Here is a 21,675-nt window from a genome sequence, read left to right as displayed (position 1 = left end):
ATGGTCTGTGTTCTCCTTCGACCATCCCAGTTATTCATGAGCATCTCTTAAAACTGGAGTATGCTTTCGGTGCCCACTTCTACAATGAGGAGTGTGTGTGTGTGTCCTGGTGAATGAATAGCTAACAATAAAGCTTCCCCAAACAGCAAAGGTCAGGGGGTCATCCAGTGTTATCACCGCCAGGTAGTTTAGGTCACATGCTCTGCCGGGGCACAGGACTGTCCCACGGTCGTGAAATGGAACTGAGGAATCCCTGCCCCGGCTCCGATAAATTTGCAGCATGCCAGTCTCGGGAAACAGTTCTTCACTTAATGATAAGCCCATTGCTCATTTGGTTTAATATCCTCTTGGGAGATGGGTATTAGAATAAACACAACAACAAGGCCGAGTAAAGTGCTTTACAAGTTAAAGGCTTCCTGGTCCTCGCTTTTGATATAGTCATATCACCAGTGATAACTGTGATGACTGTTCTCAGTCATTGTTCTAAGTTTCAAAGGGACTTGACAGGTACCTGTTGCCTTTGAGACTCTGCAGGATTCCAGACAAGGCTAGGATTCCTGCACGACACCTAAGATAACAACAGGCTGCTAGCCAAGGGGGCTTTCAGAGAGAGGGCCAAGTTTTTGTGTAATCTGAAGGTGTTGGCTGGTGGGGACCGTGTCCTCTTGTTTGCGTACCTAGATGCCAATGAAAGCATGTACGTTACATGTACCTTAGGTGCCAATGAAAGTGTGTACGTTACACATACATTCGGTGCCAATGAAAGCGTGTACGTTACGTGTACGTTCGTGCCAATGAAAGCGTGTACATTACAGGTACATTCGGTGCCAATGAAAGCGTGTACGTTACGTGTACATTCGGTGCCAAAGAAGGTGTGTAGAGCAAATGAATGTGGGAAGAGATGCCGCACTGGATTGGCTGCTGTGAAGAACCAGATGGAGGGTGGAGGCCTCACGCTTGGGGGCAGGGGACGTTCTGAGTGCTGGGTCCTGATGGAAAGGGATCATGAGGCATGCACTAATGTGGTATCTTGTCACCCTTGGCCCTAGAAATAAAAGAACTTGAAAACAACATTCGGAAGGCCTTGTCATTTGACAACCGAGGGGAGGAGCACAGGGCGGCGGCCTGCAGCGATGGCCACCTGGCGAGCCCCGGCGAGAACGGCGAAGTGCGGCAGGGCCAGGCCAAGCGCTTGGGTCTGGATGAGTTCACCTTCATCAAGGTGCTGGGCAAAGGCAGCTTTGGCAAGGTCTGTGGCGTGCGTGGGTACAACCGCTGACTTTCTCTGCCCTGTGGCGTTGCCTCATCTATCTGATCTAAATCAGATTAAGCTATGAACATTTCAGCCCAGTCTTGTTGCGTCTTCCTTCCTTGTTCAGTGGAAACGGCCTGCGGCTGAGCAGGTGGGAGTCCGGGTTCTGCTGCTAAGTAGCTATGAGATTTCAATGTAGTCACTTAACTTCTTTGGGATTCAGTTTTTCTCATTTGTCAGATGGTGACACAGGCATCCAGTGAGATCACGGGTAGAAGAGCACCTTGAAAAGCTTAAATTGCTTTACATGAGCTTGGCTTCCTGTTAGCAGTACTACTAGCTACTACTTCCCTTCCTCAGAGCTCCATGAGAAATTTTGGCTTTCATTCGTTGCAAAGACTTTAAAAAATGAACTCTAGAATCGCTGCACTCAGTGAGCTTGGGGCTCAAAGCAAATCTGAGTGTGGGTTATTTTGAAAGGTAAACGCTATTGAACCGACTTTTCTGGCACTTACTACATGTTGGGTTTATCCTCCACATTGGCGAGAGAATGAGGATAATCTCATGTCTTGGGTCTTGCTTTGCCCTCGGTGCCAGGCTCCCTGTCCTGCTCCACACTGAGGTGAGCAGAACCATGCAGGGTAGGGGTGCCAAGCGTGTCCCATGAAGCTTTCGTGGCGATCAGGCACGATTCTGATGGCTGGCAAAGTGGGGTGCGTAAATACTGTTCGTTTTAGAAAGAAGGTGTAAGGGCGGAAAGCCTGGGATGTCGGCTAACATTTCAGCCAAGACCCCCGATGATTCCCTCGCTCTTCTCAAAGGCAGGAGTCCACGGGAGGTGTCTCCCCAGGCCCTGTTCTGGGGCCCAGACACCCCCCCCGCCCCGCAGCTCCCCAGGGTCACGTGCCCTCCCGTGTCCTGGACTCTTGAAAGCCTCAGCCGGCAGGTCAGCCAGCTTGCGGAGCTGCTGAACCGCTCTACTGCTCTTGAAGGGAAGGGCTCAGGAAGCCTCCAGGGTATGGGCCTGCCCCCTGGCCCCTCACCTGCCCCATCTCCTCCTGAGATTACTGTAGCAGGAAGGTAACCAGAGGGGGCTTAAATGGCAAATGCTGAAGCAATCGCATTCCTCAGAGACCGACTAAGTAAGAAGCAGGCCCCAGTCCCTTGGTCCAGGCCTAACTCCGGGATGTGAGCCACTTTAATTTTGAACAAATTCAAGGTAAACAAGCAGGCTCAGAGTTTCCAGGTCTCCATACTGTGTAGGCAGGATGGGAACTTGGAAGGCTCTGGAGTATTTAGGTTGTTTCTTGGGGAAAATTGCAGCCAACGTTGGAGCTAGTTTTAAAGAGTGAATTACGTGTGGGCGACGAAAGGTCCTTAGGTAGCCCCCTGAATTCCCCCTTGAGGCTTCTGAGTTCCCACTCTTGAGAACTGGCAGCTCACCTTGGAATAGTGTGCTTAGGAGCTGTTTAAAAGGAGAAAGACTTGTCATGTTGGGCAGAAATGAGTGCAAAAATATCAAGTGATAGGAGAACTTTAATAAACTGGTAATTTGCCCTCTGGAAAAGGAATCACATTCCCAGTGTTAGAAGAAACCACAAAGGCAAACATGACGGATGTAGCTACATGAGGACAAGTGATCCTGTCTGATAGAAGATAGAACAGAAAATCCTAAAACAGGCTTAGACAAACCTTTGCAGAAGGCAAAGTGTTAGCATCTTTATATACAAAACTCCTACAAACTCTTAAGAAAATAATATAAAGTAGTAGATAACTAGACAAAGTTACCTTGACAAATATAAATTGACAGTTCACACAATTAGAGGAAAAAATTTTTCAAGTTTCTCTTAAATACAGAGAACAAACTGAGGGTTGCTGGAGGGGAGGTAAGTGGGGGTTGGGCTAAATGGGTGATGGGCATTAAGGAGGGCATTTACTGGCATGAGTAAGTGATAAATCACAAAATTCTACTCCTGAAACCATTATTACACTATATGTTAACTAATGGGGATTTAAACAAAATTTTAAAATTAAAAACAAGTTTCACTGCAAGTTAAAACAGACTGGAGGTTCGGGGCGTCTGGGTGGCGCAGTCGGTTGAGCGTCCAACTTCAGCCAGGTCACGATCTCGCGGTCCGTGAGTTCGAGCCCCGCATCAGGCTCTGGGCTGATGGCTCAGAGCCTGGAGCCTGTTTCCAATTCTGTGTCTCCCTCTCTCTCTGCCCCTCCCCCGTTCATGCTCTGTCTCTCTCTGTCCCAAAAATAAATAGAAACGTTGAAAAAAAAATTAAAAAAAAAAAAACAACAGCCTGGAGGTTATATATCACACCTGTTACATGAGCAAAAATGCTTTTTAAGTGAAAACACCCAATGTGGGTACATTGCCATAAAACTAAGGCACCTCTCCACTCCTGATGGCAAATTCTGTTGTACATCCTTTTTAAAATTCAAGAAATGTGCAAAATATTTAACCCTGTAGTCAACTTCTAAGACTTTCTAGCTTAAGGATATGGTTGAAAAAAAAAAAAGTACATGTACAAAAACACCCAATCCAATAAATATATATTTATTTATTGAAATCAAGAATCAGATGCTTAACAGACTGAGTCACCTAGGCGCTCCAGTAATATGTTTACTTGAGTTAAATATAAGCATCCCTGATAATGTTGGTGACGATGTAGGTGATGAAACCTTATGAAATCACGTTCGTTTAAATAAAATTATATGTGAAATAGTATGATTATAAGCAGGACAAATCTATATGAACATGTGAACAATTATTTAACAGATATGTATTGCTTCTTTTTTTTTTTTCTATGCTAGAGATTGACTTGTGTTTCTTCTTTGGATTCCATGCATGGATAGGTTGCTATGAGTGGTTTTGGTTCCTTGCAGGTCATGTTGGCCGAGCTGAAAGGCAAAGATGAAGTATATGCTGTGAAAGTTTTAAAGAAGGATGTCATCCTCCAGGATGATGATGTGGACTGCACGATGACAGAGAAGAGGATTTTGGCTCTGGCGCGGAAACACCCGTACCTAACCCAACTCTATTGCTGCTTTCAGACCAAGGTATGTCTAGGAAGAAGCCACCATCTTGAGGTAGTGCTGTATGATGTGATGGTATCTTGATGTCTGATTAAAAACATCAATTATAGACCCTCTCCATTATTTTCTAACAGGCCTTGTGAAGTGGCATGGAGTTTACCCTTGAAAAGATCAGGGTATATCTGAACGGCATCCTCTTTTTTAAGGGTGCGGAATTTTCCATTCAGGGCTGTGCTCGTGAAGGGATGAGAGGGCAATAGAACTTTGCAAATGCAGCTGGACAAAGCCAAATGGCTAAACCCAGTGTTTGCTCCCTGGAAAAATCAACAGGCGTGATTAGTCCTTGCTCTTCTCCTAACTTTCTATCATTAGGCAAATCATTTAAGTTCTCTGTTGCCTTCAGATCAAATGAAAAGGAGTAAAGCCCGCCCTGACCACTTCTGACTTGTATAATGTCATATGAGGCAGAGGATGTGGACAAGTGCTTACAATGCTCATTTTCAGCTGGCTGTGCGGGAGCCTGGGAACCAGAAGGTGGCAGTAAAGAAATGAAAATAATTTGTAGCTGCATTATGGAGTCTGACCAACGACTATCGTAACTGATTTTTTAACTTACTGTTTGTTAGTAAAGAAATGCCAACATTCTTTATGAAGCTCCTGTTTTATTACCCCTTTTGTTGTGGGGAGTGAAGGTCTTTTATGGTGGCTTATGGGTTTGTCGTCTTTAGCTTCTTGAGAAGGCAAAGGCAACCTCACCTGAAACTCCCCCCGTGCCCATCTGGAGCCCAGACAGTACAGGGCACCATCATGGAGAGACGATCTCTTGCCCCTTGGCACACTCTCACCTCTATGTTACTGCCATGATGTTCTTCCACTTTGAATTCAACTATTATTGGTCATTTGGCAAATTTTTATTTTATGATATTTTATTGACTTCTTCCCATGTGCCAGGTACTGGAGATACAACGGTATCTCCAGTCTCTCACCTCAGGGAATTTACAGTCTCTTTGGTACACTGTTTTTCAAAGGGTATTTCTCTGAACCCTCATCACTTGAGAAATTCTAAGAATAAAGGATCCTTTGGCCCATAGTTTGGGGAATTGAAATTTTGACTTCTTCTAGACTGCTTCAACATGTACTTGCTTTTTTAAGTCCCTGAGGAGAAATGCAATGGGGGGAAAAAAAAAGATTGCCTATGTTTAATCTACTATTTCCCAATTATTTGATCTCAAGCTCCACTTCTACAATCACCTATTCCACACTGAGAAACAGTGATGTAGTGGATATTTCCTATCCCTCTGATCTCTCAGGAAGATAAGAAACACCTTCTGAAAATCTGGAAATCCCTTTTCTGAACAGGTGCAGGAGTCATTAGCTATCCTTGTTTTTGAAATGTGTTATGTAATTCCTAATATTTGTGGGTCTATGCATGTATGTGTACATATGCGGAGCTCAACATGGTAAAAGAGGATCAGTCATATGGTTAACTTTTTCTTTTCTCCACTCGAGTGTAATTCTAGATTAATGAAAAAAAGTATCCTGTAAGTCTTTATCTTCCATGGCACCTATCCCAGGGCCTCACATTTGGTGGGTATTCACTATCAGAATTGGAGGGTTGGAAGATTTTATAAAAATTATCTCTTCTACTCTACTTTTTGCACCGGTGAGAAAATCAGATGTCAACGAAGTAGAAGTCTTTTGCCTATAGACACTCTGTTTTGGCCACAGTGGACTTAGCATCTGGTCTCTGGGACTCCTAGCCCAGTGGGACCTTGCTCTGATATCATACTGATATTCTCTCTTGCCTGACCCAGCACTGTGCCCCCCTCTGGGGGGGGAGATTTCCCCCTCTTCCCCTACCCCTAGCAGGTAGCCATCTCTTTCCCTGTCTGAGGTGGTTTCATGGGTAGAGATCCACACTGGTGTTTTTTCTTTGGACATATTGCCAAGAGGTTCAATATTCTTGGGAAGCCACAGTGGAGGGTCAGCTTTCCTACACCTCTTGTTGAATAAGTGAGATATGGGAATGGATGTCTTCCATGTCAGCAGTGTTCTCCTCTGTGCATTGTAGAATATCAAGGCTAAGGTTCCTCACTGTATGGCAGCTTTTGGAACACAAAGCAGTATTTAATAAACACCATGGATTTCCTTTATGGGAGAACAATACCCAAACTGACACATGGAGATTGGGGTCTGGATGGCTAAAGCATGGGGTTGGGGAGAGAAGAGACTTTAGTAGTTCAGATATTTACTAACTCTTTTTCTCAGGCTGATGTCAGGTAGCTATAGTTACAGGAGCAACTTTGCCCCACCTCTTCCCTGCCACCATCATTCCATAGAGAAATAGCACACCCCACTTTACACAGCAGACATATGTTCATCTTAGTTTTTGAAAGTGAATCATATTTTAACTTCACTGAAGGACCTTAGCTTATTAATGAAAGCAGTCTTACAAAGAATCATTTTATGAACTCCCAACTTCTAGAAAAGGTGACTTTTCCTCTGACAACCAGTAGTCATTTTTTTTTTTAACATTTATTTATTTTTGAGAGACAGAGAGAGACAGACCATGAGTGGGGGAGGAGCAGAGAGAGAAGGAGACACAGAATCCAGAGCAGGGCTAGGCTCTGAGCTGTCAGCACAGAGCCCAATGAGGGGCTCGAACCCAGGAACCATGAGATCATGACCTGAGCCGAAGGCGGCCGCTTAACCGACTCAGCCACCCAGGTGCCCCCAGGAGTCATGGTTTTAAAGAGTAGCTATTATTCACTCACCTGACTATGAGGTAGGTGCTGGCTCTAGGTTTATCAGCAAAATGTGGAGGGGTTTACTCCATAAGCAATGGGGAGTTTATACTCTTTCTGTAAACAAATGGCAGCAAAGAGTATTGGGTGGGTGTTCAAACTAGGAGGACTCAGAGAAGAGGTGCTCTTGGGGTTTGGAGTGGGGAGGGTGCTCAAGCCAGGCTGTGAGGAGGGGAGGATTGGGCCAGGGTCTGGGTGGGAACAGGAACCGGGCTCAGTAGCCATAGCTCAGTCTGGCTTTCATTTCACTTTTCCTGAAAAGAAAGGACCCTGAACCTGGTTTCAACTAAAACTCTAATACATGATAAAGGAATGTGAGATCTGATTGCAATCCTATTAAGATTTCTTTCATTCGGGGCGCCTGGGTGGCGCAGTCGGTTAAGCGTCCGACTTCAGCCAGGTCACGATCTCGCGGTCCGTGAGTTCGAGCCCCGCGTCGGGCTCTGGGCTGATGGCTCAGAACCTGGAGCCTGTTTCCGATTCTGTGTCTCCCTCTCTCTCTGCCCCTCCCCCGTTCATGCTCTCTCTCTCTCTCCCAAAAATAAATAAACGTTGAAAAAAAAATTAAAAAAAAATAAAAAAAAAGATTTCTTTCATTCTTACTTAATTATGACACACAAAGCAGCAATAATGTTAAGTCGGGTTTAATTACTTTGAGGTGAGCCTTTGTTTTTCAGTGTGTAGGGGAAAAGGCCCCCATAGAAACACACCTTTAGAACTTCTTGATAGTTTGCACATAGCTTCAGGCCACACACTATTATACAGATTGCCCGATGGGACTTAAATGTGTGTGAGGTGTGGGTGCCATGTCTGGTGTGGTGACCAATGGTGATGAGTATATAAACCTACTGGCACCAGTCATGATGTCAAGTCGTGAATTAGATATGGTCCTCACAGCCCACTGAAGGTACGATTCAAGGCCAATTTGGCCTTTTCTGTGCCGTGCCTACCTGCCATTGGTTCACATACTCTGATCCTTTTCCTGGAGATCTGGAAGGAAGAAAAGCAAATGAAACAGCTCCATTGTTCCAGTGCTAGTAAGAAAAGGCAGACAGGCCAGTAAATTAAGCCAGTAACTTCAATTTCAGTCAAATTCAAACCAGTATATTTGACCTCAGTTCCTGCTATGCTGTGTGCTCTTGGGGCTGGTGGAATAGCCTGAACTAGGGAAAGCTACAAAACTGTATTTAATTAACTATCAAATACATAGTATGAAAGGTGGGTCAGGGACTTCCAGCTCCAGCTGAGGTAGAGAACCCTCATTTCTATCAGACCCTCTCTCTCACAACTAAAGAACCCTCAATGTAATTCTTATTTCATAAAGGCATTATGCTCATCAAGATTGACATAGCCATCCAGAATTACAGTATCATCTATTGATACAGATGAGAAACTAAAATTTCCATATTTAAAACTGCCAGATGACTTTTAAATGGATGATGTTAAACTGCTATCAATGGTATTTACTATTTTCACACAAAAAGTAGTGTCCATAATGATTTCAATGAATATACAGGTATTTTTTGAGCATCTATTATAGGCTAGACACTGCTAGATTCTGGGGCTACAAAGCTCCAAACATACCAACTCTGAACTCAGGGAGATGACTGTCTCCTGGGGAGACAGATATGTGGAGTGATGGACAGCTCTTCTAATGGGGCCACGGAGATGAGACATTTGAAGCCCTGCAAAGGGTAGTTGGAAAGGCTTCCTAGAGGAGGTGGAACAAAACCAGGACCTCAAAGCATGGGTGGCATTTGAAAGAGGATAAGGGCAGAGAGATGACTGAGGAAACCTAGAACTTATCGACCAATCTCCTCTTCGACACTGTTTTCCCAACGCTGGAACTCTCACCTCTTTCTGTGCCCTACTTCCGCAAGCAAATGAAAATGGCTGAACAACAGCAGTGAAGGAGAGGAAGAGTAGAGGATGTTCAGAAAATTCCTGCACCTGCGAGATCAGATGATTGGTAGAGAGGGGGCGGAAGTACAGTTGGCCTTTGGACAACACGCTCTCGAACTGGCGCACTTATGTGCGGCTTATTTTCGAGACAGTACAGGACTACAAACGTGTCTTCTCTTCCTCAAGGTTTTCTTAATAACATTTTCTTTTCTCTAGCTTACTTCATTGTAAGAATACAGTGTGTAATACATATTACATACAAAATATGTGCTCATCGACTGTGTTCTCAGCAAGGCTTCTGTGCAATAGTAAGACTATTGGTAAAGTTTTGGGGGGAGTCAAGTTCTATGCAGATTTTTGACTGTGCAGGGGCTGCGCACCCCAACTGCCATATTGTTCCAGACCTACTGTACTATGAGCCAACCTCACTGGGCGAGGCACCCAGTGCAGCTCCACAAGTTACAGGTTTGGTCAAAGTCAGGGCTTAGGGCAAGGAGTGACTTCAGGAACTGCCTCTTCAGGCCTCTCACTCATGCACAGAAAGCTTAGGGACGAGAGAGCCACTGAGTGATGGGTTTGTTTTTGCTTTTGTTTTTGTTTTTGTAGTTACAGGAAATAAAATTCTCAGGCATTTTTAGATTCTATGTATGAACCCCGTTGTGAAATCCTTGCTTCCGACTGGATCCCATAAAACTTGTCTCGAGTAATTTCATCCACGATTTTTCCTCTTTAAAAATATTAATCTCTACCTCATCGCCCCCATCCCCCTCCCTTTGGCATTTCCCGCCAGGCCTGGGAAGCTAGCTCCTGGAGGGCTGTGCCTCTCTCAGCTGCTGTGAAGGAAACAGAGGGTGAACTCCTAGAGAATCTCCCTTGGCCAGGTTCCCTCGCTGCCCTGGGGGAAATGCAGAATGGAAAAATCCTTAAAAAGCAACTGGAGACGTTTTTCAAATGAGTTTTAGTAATCCGTGTGAGCGTAGGGTGAGAACTACAGAGCAGGGGTGTTGACAGCATAGGGAAAAAAATGACAGTTGCAAGGAACCCTGATGTTTGTTTTGATCATTGTTTCTGTAGGATGGCAAACACAAAAGCAAAAAGCAAAGTTAAAAATTAGGCCGTTGGGAGATATTTTGAAAAACAGATGACTGTGTCAGATTATAAGAGCCAAGAAACAGTTGAACAAAGTATGCCTCCTACTAGAGCGTGCTTGTATGAGGCAGCCAGACGTGGAAGGGGCTGGAGGAGTTTTGACTGGAACTGGTGCCTCACAAGAGTAGACTGACATGTTCAACACCATGAGTTGGCATGTGGGTCAGAAAGCCACCTGGTAATCAAGATGCTCGCAAATCAAACTAGTATGGCGGACACATTCAATTCTCTTGAGGAGGGGTGGTCTGAGGCCATGGAGGGCTGGTGGGGATTGAGGGGGACGGGGAGAGAGAGAGAGAGAGAGAGAGAGAGAGGAAGTGTGGGTGGGGAGAGAGAGGGAGAGAGAGAGAAAGTGTGTGTGTGTGTGTGTGTGTGTGTGTGTGTGTGTGTGTGTGTGTGTTTGGTAGGATGTGTCTATGTGCGGACAGGCCAGGCATGCCCAAGCCAGTCAGAGGAGATAAGAGTTTTCATAATCAGGCAAGGCTTCACAGAGGAGAGGGATCTGACTCAGGTCTTGAAACATACCAGGATACATTCTACCTGATGAAACAAAGGTTATAGAGTTAATTAATGTTCGTGTGCCCTGGGGGCAGAGAGGTATGCATGTTGGCTCTTAATCTATGATGCTTGCATTTGCTTTTAAAAATGCTTTTAAAAATGCCTTTTAAAGTTGCTTTTAAAAATGGACAGTTGCTTTTAAAAATGCTTTCGCTTATATCAGCCATTGAACATGCCCTAAATGTGTCTTTGGGAGGTGAGTATGGTTACTCTCTCTTTCAGACGGGAAACTGAGGCCCAGCAAGGCCTTACAACTTGTCTGTAATAGAATCCAGATTGGAATGGAGATTTCCTGATGGCCCTTGTTCACACATTATTCTGTGGAGCTCCTTCCTGCTGTTTAAATTCTCTACTTCAGATAGCCTCACCTCCAAACTCCTTTCCCCTGTCTCCATTTGCTATCACACATAGGAGAAAGGGTCTAAGGATGATAGTTCTATCTGACTTGGACCCAGTGAGATTGAAATTTTAAAAAATGCTGGCAGATATAGTAGGATCTATCAGACCGTTTCTGGAAATGTGTCTGTTTTCTGGGAGTGCAAGAGAAGGGAAGAGAAAGGGACCTAGGCACAGGAATTAGAGCTCTTTCTCTACATGAGGGGGTAATATCTTGACACACCCATCATAAGTTGAAAATATGCTCAGAATACTTACATCAGCCTACAGTTGGGCAAAATCATCTAACACCAAGCCTATTTTACAACAAACTGTTGCATATCTCATGTGATTGGTTGAATACTGTCCTGAAGTGAAAAACAGAATGGTTGTATGGATACAGATTGGTTGTAAGCACGTGGGCTGTTGACCCTGGTGACCATGTCACTGACTAGGAACTGGGGCTCATGCCATTGCCCAGCCTCAAAAGGGAGTACCGCAATCACTGGCCTGTGTAAAGGTCAAAATTTGAAGTACAGTTTCCGCTGAAAGCATATTGCTTTCACTACATCGTAAGTCACAAACATCATAAATTGAGCCATCGGAAATCAGGGACTGTCCATATATCCGAAATGGGCAGGAATAGGATGAGGTCCTCACACCTGACCACTCAGCCATCACTTACTGAGCAACCACTATGTACCATGCCATGGGTGTCATGGCACCATGCTACCTGCTGAGGGAGTTAGTGGTGAACCAGATAGTTATGTTTCTTGGCCTTATGGAACTCAAAGCTTCACTGGAACATGTTTGTTGCGCCACAGTGTGAAAAGTGCTGGCATGCACCTACTGCCCAGAACTCGTTGCTTTGTTTTCTTTCCGAAACTGTTGTCCTTGGCTTTTAAAAAATAATATTTAATTTTGGAGCACCTGGGTGGCTCAGTTGGTTGAGCGTCTGGCTCTTGGTTTCAGCTCAGGTCATGATCTCATGTTAAATGAGTTAAAAGAGCCCCATGTCAGGCTCTGTGCTGACAGTACAGAGCCTGCTTGGGATTCATTCTCCCTCTCCCTCTCTCTCCCTCCCTCCCTCTCTTCCCCTCCCCCACTCATGCATGCGCACATGCTCTCTCTCATGCTCTCAAATAAAAACTTTAAAAAAATAAAAAATATTTAAATTTTATCACAGCATTTTTGTTCATTGTAGAAAATTTGGAAAATTCAGAAAAGCTCAAGAAAATAAGAGTGATTCTAATGACTAGTATTTGATGTATTTTCAGTTTAAAAGTAGTTATCTGTTTATTTATAAAGTTGATATTCTATATAATAAACTGTTTCACCAGGTGACAGCGTATAACCATCCCCATTGTCACTATTCTTCCGTCAAATGATTTCCAAGATCTCTACAATATGTGAGGGCCTCTTGTAGAGAAATGCTGTATTTGGGGGCTGCAGGCCATCAGTCCATGCTTGGCTTCCTGTGGAGCTTGCGTCAGCAGGAAGTGAACCAGAAGGCGCTGCCCAGAAATGGCTTTTGCCTCTCTGCAACAGAACTGCCTCTTTCTATTGCCATTTCTCTCTCTCTAGAACATAAACTCGAGTGCAAATTGTAAATAATCTACCTGACATTGACATATGGCAGAGTAAGATTTAAACGCTCTTACCCGTAGGTAAGGAATATACTTACCCGTATCTTCCTAAACTATCTGCATATTCTTCTAAGCTGTAATTTTTGCATGAGGTTTTGTGGAGGTGCGGTGTGTGCCTGCATGTGTGTGCACACGCATGAGGACACACAGACCCTGGATATGCCGTGGCAAGGGAACCCTCGCTCACCTCCTTCTCCCAAAGGAGCACTTCTAACTTCTTCACACATTAGGATTCCAAGTAACCTACCGTTTGAAGAGGGGATTTCACTTCAAAACAAAACAACAGTTTAAAACCACTGTAACTTCGGAGAGTCTGGAATAAATCTTGATGATTTTTACCTACCCATATGTAAGCTGATGTTTATATGGAGCACCGGTTCCTGAAGACTGTCATTACAAAGGTCCTTCCATTACTAAAACAGGCGCATTCCTGAGATTTAGGTAGAGATGGAATTTGGGGAAGCAGATTTAAAACCTAGATTTCTCATATTCTCTGTGAGTGCCATCTCTGAATGGGTTGGATGGTTAATACAAGCATTTGCAGAAACAGTACCTAGAAGCAAGTGTATAAACCACTTTGGCTCACTGAGGAAGGTTTTCTACCAGAGAGAGAGAGAGAGGGAAGTAGATGGAACGTGGCTAGGATATGCCACTCTGATGACGAGAAAGTTGGTCATGAAGCTCTGCTCTGTTCCAGCACCCTATCAGGTGCCATTGGAAGATAGCAGGGACTGTAACTCTTCTGTTCAAGGGGAGTAGATAAAATATACATCAATCAGTAACTGAGAATATAGTATGTGATGAGGGGCACAGAGAGGCTTCTACTTAATGAGCACCTATTATGTGGTGAGTCTTGCATAGAACTGATGTAATCTCACACAAACTTTCATGGGGTGTGATGCTTCTGCCGTCTCTTTGGGCAGATGAGGAAACTGAGGTTGGGGTGCTCAACAGCTTGGCCAGGCTCACACAGATCTGGGGCTCAGAGCACAGGGAGCCACAGGGAAGAAGGGCTTGCCAGGAACAGACCCACCAGTGAAAGGAGAGCAATGGCTGTGCTCAAACAGGAGGCCCACAGTGGGAGGGCATGAGACAGACACCTTCCTGAGGAGGTTCTGACCAAGCTGGGGAGATCTTACAATGCCCGGCAAGCAGTCTGGACTTACTCTGGAGATAAAAGGTTCCTTGAGGGTCACATGGGAAGTGAGGACTTAGTGCAGCGTGACGCCTCCGTGTGCCATGGACAAAAGGGAGAAAGGAAAAGCAGACATACCGGGAAAGAGGCTGTTTCAATAACCCACATGTGTCCAGAGGCAGTAAGAGAGAGCTTCTGAAGGAAGAATTGCCACAGGCCATTTGACCTTCCCTCTGCATCTAGAAAGGCTGGTGAAGAAAGTAGAGTGTTCCTTTGGATAGTCTAGAAAATATTGGTGGTGTAATCCCAGACAGATTAGAAATGTGAATTTAGATAGCTGCCAGTTGGGTTCGGTGACCTACACACTTCTAAGGTGTCCTTTGCTCACAGTTCATGGGTACACAGGATCAGATTTAAATACAAAGTTTCAACTTGAAATCTAAAACCAGAGGGCCAAGTCATCGAGCCCATTCACCAAACAAAGCCAGTTTCCTCATTGGTTGACATCAGACCTCCCACCTCCCCCCAACACCATCTGCTGGGTTTCGGGATTTACTCTGTGTGTGTGTGTGTGTGTGTGTGTGTGTGTGTGTGTATCTGTGTCCATTTTTAGATTCGTGTTGAATTTTGATAGTAGACTGATGTTTTACACACGGGGCAATTTGGAGAAGTCAGTCTATTGAGATTGCTCAACTTAGGCAACAGGCTTTCCTCACATAACCTGAACTTTTTGTTACAATGGTCTCAGGTACTTCAGATGGCCCTGCTGGCCATTAATGCTTTGACTTTGAGATCTTGCCAGACAGTGGGTATGTCCCATTCAGCTACTTGTGTGTGTTTGTGCCCGGTTGATTTGTAGGGAAAATGGGATATAGGAAAGAAGGCACTGTGAATCAAGGAATTCTGGTTCTTGTTCTGACACTGATGGTTCTTAGATATTTCTCTGGGCATTGATTTCCTCACTCATCATAAAAGCTGGGGGAGGACACACAGAAAGAATTAGCATGATCTATAGGATTTTAAAGATCTTTGAAAATGCAGCTCACTGGGAACCATACACAGGACCCTTCCAGACTTGCTTGCTGTTAATGTGAGAGAAAAACAGGGATGAAATCAATGAACCGTGCTTCTATTTAGTGTTCCCTTTTCAGAGCTCAATTCAGTAAAGGCTTCTACTTGATCAAAGCCTTTACGTTCACAGGGCTTTCCTTCTTCATCAGGGTTTCAAATTCAGACATACTTTCAATGACTAAAGGGTGCCACATCGGAAGAGCTCCTAGGAGGTATTATTGTGCTCTCATTAAAGCATAGCACAGTTTCTAGCACACAGAAGGCACAATAAATGTTAGCTTCTGTCTTACCTAGTTAACAATTTCAATATCCTTTACAAAAATAGGCCCCAAACTGGATAGAGAGCTTTGTCCTGCTTTGTTTGCCTATAATGATGACCTCTTCTGACCAGTGGGCCAGTTGTTCATGAAACAGACTTGAGCCCCCATTGTTGGTAGATTTGACCCCCGGGCATACTAGCTAAACAAAGAGAAAATATATATTACCTGTCCCCTAACCTGAGCCCAGATTGTCCTTGACTATAGCTGTGGCTCATTCTCTGAATTCGTCTGTTCCTCTCATAAGTACATCAGGAGGGGCCATCCTTTTTGAAGAAGTGTCTGCTCAACTAGAAAATGAATGCTCTGTTACATCCTTTTTTGTTAATTATAAAATCTTTTCTTAATGATGAAATCAATTACACTTAGAAGTGTAACTAGTTAAGGTGTGAGGAACACGCCTGTGATTATATGTCCCTAGGAGTTAAGTAATTCATCCTTCTGACTCCCCAACCCATAACTTGAACTAGGGCCAACACAAGGTCACCATGACAGTGGTTTCTGCATATCTCCTCTAAATGCTTTGTTTCATCCACAAGATTCTAGTGAATTCTTGCTAGACACTTTGTCTCCTTCCTATGACTGAGATGGTGGATGGAGGGGGTCACGTATTGGGGCCAGGTCCCCAATGTGAGAGGAAGAGGTTACTGGTTCCAGTAAAGAATATCTTGGGCAAAACTGCCCTTGTGGTGGTCTGAGAAAGGGGGACAGGGGTCATCTAGGTGGGCTAGTCCTCACCTTCCATTTCAGGGTCGTCCTTGGCTCAATAATGACAATACTATAGCAACAATTTCTATAGGACTCATTATACTCCATGTTCAATTTCAAACATTTTATATCTATTAACTCATTTAATTTTCAAGTCAAGCCTCTGAGGTAGACCTATTATTCCAAAGAGAGGTCACACAGCTGGAAGTGGCAGAGCCTGGATTCACACTCCATTGGCTTCTAGAAACTTCATTTTGTCTGAATATCCAGTGCAGATTAGGCCCCTGAGACTGATGAACGCAAACCAAACTCCTAAGAGACCAGGTGTAAATAAAATGGCGGTTGGTTGATTTACGGTGGGGTGACTACTTATGTCTGTTGCTCAGGGCATTCTGGAATAACTCCTTGGGGAGTAGTATTTTAGGCAATCTGAATTGTATTGGGAAAGCAATGGAAGGAAAAACAGACCCTTTTATTCCTGTTATGAGACCTTTCTTTTGCAGGGGCGATAAGAAGTCGAAACATCTACTCTTGACCCCATTGGGGCATTTTATTTTACCATGATGTTCCAGGGATAATATAAACAGAGAATAAAGAATTCTCTCAGCGCCCCCATGGCATGGCAGAAGGTACAAATTAACTCCTTTCTTGGGTCAATACGATATTTACTTGGGATTCGTCAGCAGTATGTAATCCATTTTATCAGGAACACTTATGTACAGGTTGCTAGGCAACTAAGCTCATTACCTGGCCCTGGCTCTTAGAGCTGAGCTGCTCAGCTGTAAGGCTCAATTTGGGCCTGGCTAACTGATAATTACAGGAGTGGTGATGAGTTTTGAGGCCTTCCCTGGTCCTCCAGAAAGAGCATGGAGAATGCAGTATGGTAAGAGTCTGAGGAAGGAGTGGTTGGGGAAATGATGGCTTTGTTCTTAGCGTTTCTTCATTATTTATCCAGCTGACACCCATTTTGTTTTGTTCTGGCTTTCAAGTCATAGACTGATAACCTCCTTTATCAAGTCCTGACTTATGAAGGCTTCCTAGATGCACCGGTGTTAACACTAGAAACACTCAAACACAACCAAATGAAATGCACTGCTGTTAATGTGGCAATAATCCCATAGTCTAATCCACTCAGACTTTTTTTTTTTCCTATGGGGGAATTTATTAGAAATACGGGAAGCATTTCTTATTGTACGTAAATTAGAAGTGAACCTCAAAGAAGTAGAAGTGACAAGAAAACTTGAAAATAAAATCTGACCCTTAAAAAAATATACATACATACATACATACTTAGGTGTGATTGCTCACCTTACAGAAGCCAACTCCTTTTGTAAAACGTTTAGCAGAGAATTCACTAGAAAACACCTTGGGTTGACGAGGTCCACTTGGACTTGCCAGGTGGAACGGCTGACATGTAGAGGTATTTAACCTACAGCATTAAAACCTGTGGCAGTGGAAGAGCGGTCCCAAGGAAGGGAAGGCACACAGAATACGCGCCATCAGCCAGAGAGGAAGTGTCCTGCTTTGGTATATGGTAGACACCCAGGATTTCTTCAATACCTGGTATGTCTTCAGCTTAGTGGCAGGTATGCCAGGGATAGGAAAAGACACAATCCTTGTCCAAAGAACTTCTAGTCTGTGCAGGAAGGTAAGACCAGCACAGGTGAACCAGAAAATGAAATCTGTACAAAAGTAAGTGATGCAGAAATTTTCTTAGGAAGTCAGAGAAAGAGGCATGAGTGGGCTGGGGCAGAAGGCACACTCCTGCACAAGGGAGGGGCACTACTGTCACATATGAGGGGGCTTTGTCATGGGAGGAAGAGCCTGGGTCCATCTCTGTCAGGAGCACAGTGCTGAGAGCCCGGCTGAGTCCATGGGACTGGCTCTATGTGGTCCTGTCATTCTGTGACAAGGAACAAACTTCGTGTGAGACTAGTCTGGATGTTTTTGTAGTTCAGGTCCTCCCATCCAGCTGTTACCCCCCCTCCCCCGCCCCCCAGTGTTGATCTCCCAGTGTTAAAGCAGGTTAATGGCAGGGAAATCAGCCCCCCATCCTGGGAACTGGGGAGAGCCTGATGCGCTGGCATCGGGTGAGCACAGGAAGGCAATATGTTGTGTATGGCACAGGCAGGAACAAACTGGGTCCTCCCCTAAACTGAAAAATGATAGATGCTTCTAGTGCAAAAACAATGTGATTCCTATGCATCTGTATCCCCGGGATGATGGATTCCGTTCAGCTCTTTGAGCTCCACGGTAAATCCTGAATCCTGAAGACACTAAGTTTAGGATAAAACGCAGACAGTCTGATGCTCCTTCCTGCTCTGTAGAAAATGGTGCTAACAGTTTGCAGAATTATGAGAGTAAAAAGCCCATTTGATCCAAACAGGCACTTTTGTGGGAGGAGAAAAATACAGTCAGAGGGCTTTGTGAACACCTATACAAATTGGTCAAAGGTTACGGTACAGATGTGAGACTTAAAATCCTAATTCCATAAAAAGGGATGTTTAGACTTCATCGGTAAGGAAGGGCAAGAATAGGAAGAGTGTGAGCAGTTGGACAAAACTGGAAAGAAACACAGAATGTGCAGAAATATTAAGAAGGTGGTACTGGGGGCGGGGAACTCCCCTTTTGGAAGAGATTATCATCTGGAAGGTTTGAATGCATTTCTTTTATCTTTAAATCTACCCAAAATACGTCATTTTGATTTAAGGAAAGTACATTTGAATTATAAAGGTGAGGAGGTGGCCACAGCTTGAGTAAATGTGGCAGCCTGTTAGCAAGCAAGGGGATGGAATGAATCCATTCAGTGGCTGTGTCATGATATTTTATGGAGGATGTTTGAGGGATGTTTTATAAAGGTGCTTTTAAAAGACAAAGAGGGAGGGGCACCTGGGTGGCTCAGTTGATTGAGCATCAGACTTCAGCTCAGGTCATGATCTCGAAGGTCCTTCAAGCCTCACATCGGGCTCTGTGCTGACAGCTCAGAGCCTGGAGCCTATTTTGGATTCTGTGTCTCCCTGTCTCTCTGCCCCTCCCCCACTCATGCTCTCTCAAAACTAAACATTTAAAAAATTTTTAAAAAGACAAAGAGGGAGCCCCCTCCCCCACTCAGAATGGAGACCTGAGCTGTAAGAGCTGGTGATTTAAAGAGGACACAGAGACAAAAGACGCAAGTTCTGGAAAGACACGTGTAGCATGCTGCATTTATAGAAAGGGCCCAAACAGAAAAAAAACCAAGCAACATATTATTTGGAGACAAGCACAGGGGTGATAAAACTATAAAGAGAAACAAGATGGTGGTTACCCTTACCCCTGGATGGGAAGTAGGGGGGAGGGATGCTGCCAGAGAGGTTTAAAGGGGCTTCTGAGGACCAGCAGGCAACCATTTTCTGTTTGTCAAGATGTGTCATGGCTAAAAGGGGTTTGTTTTATTTGGTTATTCTTTAAAATAAATGCATTTTGTATATCCTTCTGTAGGTGTATTTTATAATTAAAGGGGGGGGATAGAACAAGATCGTGAAAGTATCTAAACTACCAGAGATGTTAGCATTTTAAGTTATAATATCCAGCCCCTCCCCTCAAAAAAAAACCTCACTGTAGTAAGAACTGAGCTTGAGGACAATGTCTGCATGTCAGTATTTTGCCACCAAAGTCTTGATTTTCCTGTTGTCTTTGGCAGGGAGGTCTGTCTCAAGGACAGGAAGGGTGGCAGCTGGTCACGTGGTCTGGTTAGCTGGAAGGATAAAGCACAGTCCCTGTCTCCTTCCCAAGACCAAGGCCAAGATGAGGCTGGGACCTCAGGGTTATCCCAGGTGGAATGCTGGCCTGCTGTTAGCCCAGCCTGTGGCCTCACGGGTGGAGAATTCTCAAGGAGTGACCTAGCCGAGCCCTACTCTTTCGGCACGTGGCTCTGACGAGGGGAGAAATCTCTCCTGGTTTCCACAACTTTGGCATTTCTCAGCATTTTTTGAACCACATTTTACAGCTAAGAAACTGTAGTCAAAGATTTCATTTGGCACTTTATATCATGAAAACCACAGACATCTTTCCATTTCCCATCTATAAAATTATGTTGTGAGTTAACTCTGCTTCTAAGCTGTACATGTACGTGTTCTTTCTGGATTCTGACACATCCTCTACGGAGAACATGACCCTTCCTGTGTCACCCTCCCCTGTCCTGCCACTGGTTTTCAAATAGCTTTCCTCGCTGTCCTCAGCAGCAGCAAACATTTATACAATGTCTTCTATAAGCCAAAAATAATAGGAGCTGGCATTTTGACAACACTTACCATGTACCTGTTGTTTTTAAAACTCTTTGCATATATTGACCAGTAATGCTTCAAGAGACCTACGAGGTAGGTCTCCTGAGCTACAGAAAGATCTTCCCCTAATATCACACAGCCAATAAGTGGTAGAACTGGGATTTGAACCCAGATCATCCCCACTCCTTCATTTGTGTGCCCACCATTCCACTGTGCGGGCCAGGTAACATGCTAACACCTTTATAGGTGTGATTTATTCTAACCGTGCCTCCGAAAGCTTTCTTATTTCCCCATTTTACAGATAAGCATACTGAGGTTTGTAATTTCACTTCACGCAGGGTTGAACAGCAGAGGAAGCCACAAAAGTGGCTTGGATATGGGACCATTGAGGACACCATTTGTTCATTGCCCCCCACTCCTTCACCCTCCTACTCACTCCCCTCCCCAGCCCACTCCCTGGGGAAATGAGTGTCCTCCCTGTCCCCCCTACCCCAGCCAATCCTGGGGTGAGTGGCTTCTATGACAGGAGGAAGGAGCAGATCCTGGAGCGAGGGCATGAGCAAGCCTGTTCATGTGTTGCTAATTGCTCGAACATCATGGAAAGGAGTTTGTCTCGTTATATGTGTGTTTTTTGTTGTGTGTGTGTGTGTGTGTGTGTGTGTGTGTGTGTGTGTGTGTGTGTGGGAAAGCTTTTCATACAATGCTGGCTGACTCCTGAGCCTTAAAGTAAACAACTACATCATCCTGTACAGAGAGCGTCAGGAAAAAGGAAACTGCTAGAAAATATCAGACTCCTCCAGCGCTCGCGCTCTCTCTCTCTCTCTCTCTCTCTCTCTCTCTCTCTCTCTCTCTTTTAAATGTAAGTGTAGGAAATTATATTTAGGGGCATTTGCTGGGGCCTTTGTAACAGAAGGCTTCATGAATAATGACCCTCTTCCCAGGCTGCACATTTGGGTAAATATTTCCCACATTGCGCATTCTTCTGAATGCCCTCGCTGTGATGTCGGGAGGAAAGTCCACCCACAAAACATGGCTAGAAGATTGTGAATACCAATCAGAAAGTTAAGCGACTTCCCATCAGGGACTGGTGAAAAGTCCTCACTTGCAAAACCTTTGGGAGGTCCCATGGGGTGACCACGCTGACAGCTCTTTGTGGCCCTCCTGTCCTGCAGGTGGACTATGTTCACTTCTGTCTTCTGTGTATGAACATAGACAGTATTCTAGGCATCCCCCATGTACTTGGAGAGGGTAAGGATACACTGAGAAACACAGCTGACGTACCAAAAAAAACTAGCTCATTTTCTCACCAGTACCCCAGCCATCAACCTCCTGTGGATGGGGAATGTCCACATCCTTTACACCCACGCTAGGATTCTCCAGAGGGCCTTCCTGGTTGCCTTGTCAGACTTCAGCTCTTCCTGTATCCCAGGGAGAAGGACAGTGGTGCTGGG

General features: G+C 44.6%; 1 protein-coding gene across 2 annotated transcripts in view; it reads left to right on the top strand.

The window, feature by feature from the left end:
- Positions 1-21,675, top strand: part of PRKCE (protein kinase C epsilon) — a 501,657-nt gene that overhangs the window by 344,554 nt on the left and 135,428 nt on the right. For both annotated transcript variants that reach the window (XM_040453847.1, XM_040453848.1), the window contains exons 9-10: positions 1,050-1,249; positions 4,148-4,321. In XM_040453847.1, the coding sequence (XP_040309781.1) occupies positions 1,050-1,249; positions 4,148-4,321 (374 nt within the window). The remainder of the gene's footprint in view (positions 1-1,049; positions 1,250-4,147; positions 4,322-21,675) is intronic.

This window comes from Herpailurus yagouaroundi, unplaced genomic scaffold, assembly GCF_014898765.1.
Source record: "Herpailurus yagouaroundi ecotype Mexico unplaced genomic scaffold, PumYag 210, whole genome shotgun sequence".
NCBI lineage: Eukaryota > Metazoa > Chordata > Mammalia > Carnivora > Felidae > Herpailurus > Herpailurus yagouaroundi.
The sequence above is the reverse complement of the archived record's forward strand: the minus strand, read 5'-3'. Positions and strand labels throughout refer to the sequence as shown.